This window comes from Penaeus vannamei, chromosome 1, assembly GCF_042767895.1.
Source record: "Penaeus vannamei isolate JL-2024 chromosome 1, ASM4276789v1, whole genome shotgun sequence".
NCBI lineage: Eukaryota > Metazoa > Arthropoda > Malacostraca > Decapoda > Penaeidae > Penaeus > Penaeus vannamei.
The window spans coordinates 23,394,320-23,399,319 of NC_091549.1; the positions used below are offsets into that span (position 1 = coordinate 23,394,320).

The 5,000-nt window shown below is 44.4% G+C and overlaps 2 protein-coding genes across 7 annotated transcripts in view; one reads left to right on the forward strand and one right to left on the reverse strand.

The window, feature by feature from the left end:
• The window catches only part of LOC113829352 (uncharacterized), a 13,959-nt gene extending 9,389 nt beyond the window's left edge, over positions 1 to 4,570 (forward strand). For all 4 annotated transcript variants that reach the window (XM_070121214.1, XM_070121228.1, XM_070121221.1 and 1 more), the window contains exon 6: positions 1 to 4,570. This exon is cut by the window's left edge and continues 46 nt beyond it. In XM_070121214.1, the coding sequence (XP_069977315.1) occupies positions 1 to 4,313 (4,313 nt within the window). In that variant the 3' untranslated portion in view covers positions 4,314 to 4,570.
• Positions 4,569 to 5,000, reverse strand: part of LOC113829353 (uncharacterized) — a 79,582-nt gene continuing 79,150 nt past the window's right edge. For all 3 annotated transcript variants that reach the window (XR_011398556.1, XM_027382522.2, XM_027382521.2), the window contains exon 11: positions 4,569 to 5,000. This exon is cut by the window's right edge and continues 897 nt beyond it. The gene's annotated coding sequence lies outside the window, so the exon portion shown is untranslated.

Here is a 5,000-nt window from a genome sequence, read left to right on the forward strand (position 1 = left end):
TGATTCACGATTCCACCAAGTCGAAAGTACTGCCCTGGGATTCGTCTTCCAACGTTCTCGTCCAGCAGGGGACTTACTGGTGCGAAACTTGGCTCCCGAGATCCACAACCAGATTAGTGAGCAATAAGGTCTTGGTAACTATGAAATCGTGGACTGTCCTGATTCTTTCCGTTTTTCGCAAGGAAATTTTTCCACATAAACTCCAGAATGCTACTTCAGGAATCCGAGCAGCTCTGCGGTACCAGCTGCCCGATATAAACAGTTACATTGTAGATCCAATATCTGTAGAAGAAATTGCATCGCAAACATCCACCAGGCTTGTCAAATATCGCTTCCAAGTACATTTTCCAACACAATTATTAGAGACTGTGGCAAGACTGTTCAAAGATAACAGTCTCGGTTTCAGATACCTTTTGAGAAACAACGGTTATCTGAACACTTCCACTGCAGCTCTGGCAACATATTGCTTAAAAGAAACGAGGCCCACCGAGCGGAATGGTCAAGTTACATGGCCATTTACGAAAGCAGGAAACACCCGACCTTCTGATATGAGGTGTGAAGTGGGAGATAAATTACTACCAGGCATCTGTCGCTGGAATTATACCCACGGTGGTTCCCTTGAGTTTGACGCCTCTGACTGTGACAGGTTTGACGCCTGTCCTCGAGGCTACTACAGCATCTCCAATGACCTATGCGTCTCCTTTACATCTCCAGACGACTGGGAATCAGGACTTGCTCAGGCATACAAGAATGGCCACGAAAGAAGTATATTGGATACATGGTCGTTTCACGATTCGGTAAAACAGGGTGAAGCAACTATATATGATTTGATAAAGGAAGTAATGAGGGAGTACATTGGCCATTCTACTCTTTGGCTTCCCGTAAGAAGACTAGTACCTCGAGGTCCTTTGGCGTTTGTTGGACCTGGAACTTCCTACTTCCCTTACAGACTCTATCGAGGATCTCCACTCTTCAACGTATCCTGGGCAAAGGATCATCCAGACAACATGCACAACTGCATGGCTCTTGATGTTGAAACAAACAATCTGTACACACAAAGATGTGACACAAAGAATACATTCGTTTCCATTGTTAATATTTCTGGACTTCATCAAATACCAGAAAGTAATTGGCAGGATAGAGTACCAGAGTTAATAACTGGAAGTTCAGCATGTCCCATGGGATGGGTAACGACTACATGGAAGGGCGACGTTTTGGTCTGTTTTAAAGGGTATATCAACAAGGGAAACTACACCTGGTCAGAAGCAAAGAGTTATTGTGAAAGTAAAGGTGCCGAACTGCCTTCACCAGCTGTTGGGTTCTTGGATTGGGCTTACAGACAATTTCTGTTTAATTATGGCGTGGGTTCTGTTTGGATGACCACCGAAAGGCCCTTGTGGCTATCAAACGATAATGACCGTGCAATGGATGTAGTCAACTGGTTGCCAAATACCGACTACAGTTTGGGGCACCCCGTACTTACTCCTAATGGCTGGGATCGAGAGGGAGAAGGGAAAACAAAATCAACTGTTTTGTGCCAGAAGAAAGGCCTGGAGAGGACAGGCAGGGAGATACAATTATACAAAAGAGGAGAAGGATACATTTGTATTGATAATGAAGAAATGCTGAGTGGTTCAAACTTGCTTCGATGTTTTGCCAACGGCAGAGAAATAAAAGTGAAGAAAGCAGGTAAGCCTGGATGTAAATATTCAATTCCAATAACTGTGCAGGGTTATTATCAGTGTCAACAGTGGGTGACAATGCCTTTCTATTTAGTGAAATCAAAATCATTATTGCATCGTAAGAAAAAGAATTTAACATTTGCTGTACGTATGTCAGAAAAAAGACCATACATTCCTGCAATACATGACAATACATTTAGAAATTCGTCACAGCAGGAAAAGGGTTTTGATATTTGTTCTGCTGAATTTGTTAAAAGGTTCGAAGAAGTTTATGCGAACAATGGCTTTGCTGCCATGAAAACATTCATAGACAACTACAATAATTTCCCTGGGAAGCAGAATAGTGAAATAATGTACAATTTTCATCTCAATTTGCAATTCCCAGGCAAGGAGGAAAATGAACAGAAGGTCCTCCAGTTATTTGATTTGTTAGGGAGCACTTCTGAGCTCACTTCTGGCTGTGTAATAAGAAGTGTCAGGAGTACCACAAAATGCTTCAGCGAAACTACAGTTGACAGTGGCATTGAAGAGAGGAACCTAACTTGGCCAAGCACAGCCGGTGGCATTATTGCTCTGCCGAAGGAGCTCTGCATCACCGAAGAAGGCGAACCTGTGACGCGGGAGTGCCTCGGAAGCTTCCTCACTGGGTATTACTGGGGGTCTCCTTCCAGCAGCTGCATGGGAGAACCGACGAACAAGACGAAGCAGCTCTGGGAAATCAACAACAACGCAACTGTTGAGAAAGCAGACATTCCCACGACTTTGTCCAGCATCACTCAGAATGGCTCTACTCTTCAGCCGGTCGACATTCATTTTGTTGCTACAAGCTTCAAGACTTTGTCAGAAGAGACCGAAAAACTGGATGAACTTGACCTAGAAGAAATTGTACAGACTATTAATAACGTGATGGAAGCTAAAGATGAAACATTTGAACCAGTTCAGAAGAAGCTGTTATCTTCAAGTATCTTATATGAAGCCTTTGAGGAAATGACCTTCAAAGTTCAGCTACCAGAAGCCAAAGGCGATCAGAAAGTAAATGCCTCAAGAAAACTAATTACTGTTGAGCGGTTCGACCTTGAAATGAATAGCACCATTATTGGGTTCGAATCTCGGAAAGGGGGAACGGTTGAGACGACCATTGAAAAGGGGTTCAGGACAGACCATGCTGACACCGACGTGGCCATCATCCTCCCTGAGAATCTCACATACACAGTGGCTACCTCACATGTAAGCATGCGAGCCAATATACGTTTTGAAAGCAAAATCCAACTTGCCTTTGCTGTTTTTAAGAATGCGAAGCTGTTCCAAGACCGGGACTCATTTCCAAATTATACTGTTAGTAGTCCTATCATTCAAGCCACATACAGGGGCGAGGTTGTGAAAAATCTGGAGGAACCAGTCACACTGATCTTCAAGCCGCCTGAATATGGAAGGAGGAACACCAAATGTGTGTTCTGGGACTTCAGCAAAAACGGCGGGAGAGGAGGATGGTCTACCCAAGGCTGCTGGAAGGGGAAAAGTAGAGGAAACCATGATGTATGCCACTGCAACCACCTCACGTGTTTTGCACAGCTCATGAATTACAACAGTGATGACTTTGACGGCAACCATGCTTTGGCCCTGGACATCATCACAATCATAGGATGCTGCCTCTCGATCGGTGGGCTGCTGCTTGTATTCACAACATTCTTCCTCTTCAAAAAGTGGCGGAGGCCCCTGGATAACAAGATTCTAGTCAACCTTTCATTTTCAGTCTTCTGCAGCATTGTTATCTTCCTGGCCGGCATCAACCAGACTTGGAACAAAATCCTTTGCAGGAGTATTGCCGTTGCTCTGCACTACTTCATCCTTGCATCATTCGGTTGGATGCTGGTGGAGGCCGTCCACCAGTACCTCAAATTCGTGAAGGTCGTGGGCACTTACATCCCCAGGTTCATGTGGAAGGCGTCTGTGAGTGCCTGGGGCGTGCCCGTAGTCCCAATCATCGTCGTCCTGGTGTGTGACAGCAGCCTTTATGACAACGGGGACGACTCGCATCCCGAGTCAAACATCTGCTGGATGTCAAGAGACGGATTTCTCTACGCTTTCCTCCCCCCTTTGGTCCTGACGATGGTCATCAACATCATAATGTTTAGCCTCATCCTCTACGGAGCCGTGTGCGGCCGCGCGCGGGTCAACTCCACCATGTCGGAGAGGTCGCTGTTCATCAGCCAGCTTCGTATGGCCATCTGTGTCTTCGTTCTTCTCGGCTTCACGTGGATATTCGGAATCCTGGCGATATGGAAGGGTCGCCTCTTATTCTCTTATCTCTTCTGCATCTTCAATACTCTTCAGGGCTTCTTCATCTTCATCTTCCATGTGTACAGAGGCAGGAGCGCCAGGAGGCTCTGGGGCGACTTCCTCTCTGTCATAAGCAAGAGCCCGTCGTCGACGGAGCCTTCGAACTCCAACAACGCCCACGTTTCTATGCAGTATCGAGGTCACTTAGACAGCGTGACCTACAACCACGGCGGAGGGATCCTCGTCATCCCTCAGAAGCCGACAGTACAAATGACCACCAGGGGAATGAGCATCAAATCGATGGGCACGACGTCGACCCTCCTTCACTCGAGAACAAGCTACACCCCGTAGAGATGTGTTCATCGACTCATTATCTCCCATTCCTCTCCTCTCCCTTCGCCGTTCTCTCCCCTCCTCCTCCTTCTCTCTCCCTCTCGTCCGCATTTCCCCTCAGATTTTACGGCAAGGATTTATCCATCATCTGTAAAAGCATTCATACAAAATGACCATTGAGATACATGTATATATATCATATGTAAAAAGCATCATTTAGGATTAATTACTTGTAAGGCAGATTTTATTTAAGAGTATAAAGAAAAGAAATCAAAGGATTCTTATTTTTATTTGACCCAATTTGGATTTCATTACAAAATGATAGTACTTAGACCTTTTAAACTGGTTTGTTATTACACATGGTAGTGTGATCATAATTAACGATAAATACCATAATATATGATAAATGTCGCAACAGATTCCCGTGTGCTATAAATACATTATCATTTTATCCACGTCCTTAAAAGTACACAAGCACTCGAACCTATAAAGGATACATTTTGCTGTTCTCTACAAATGAATAATAAAGGCAATAAGACAAATATCTATGCAGTAAAAAAAATCTAGTTAACAAATTCTACCTATGTAATTAATAGAGGCGGGTATATAAATTATTGACTTAAGAAAAGAAGACAACACGTAAATCTAGACAAGCGTATTAGTGAATCCCAAAACAGCAAGTTATCAGAGGAACTTGACTTCACA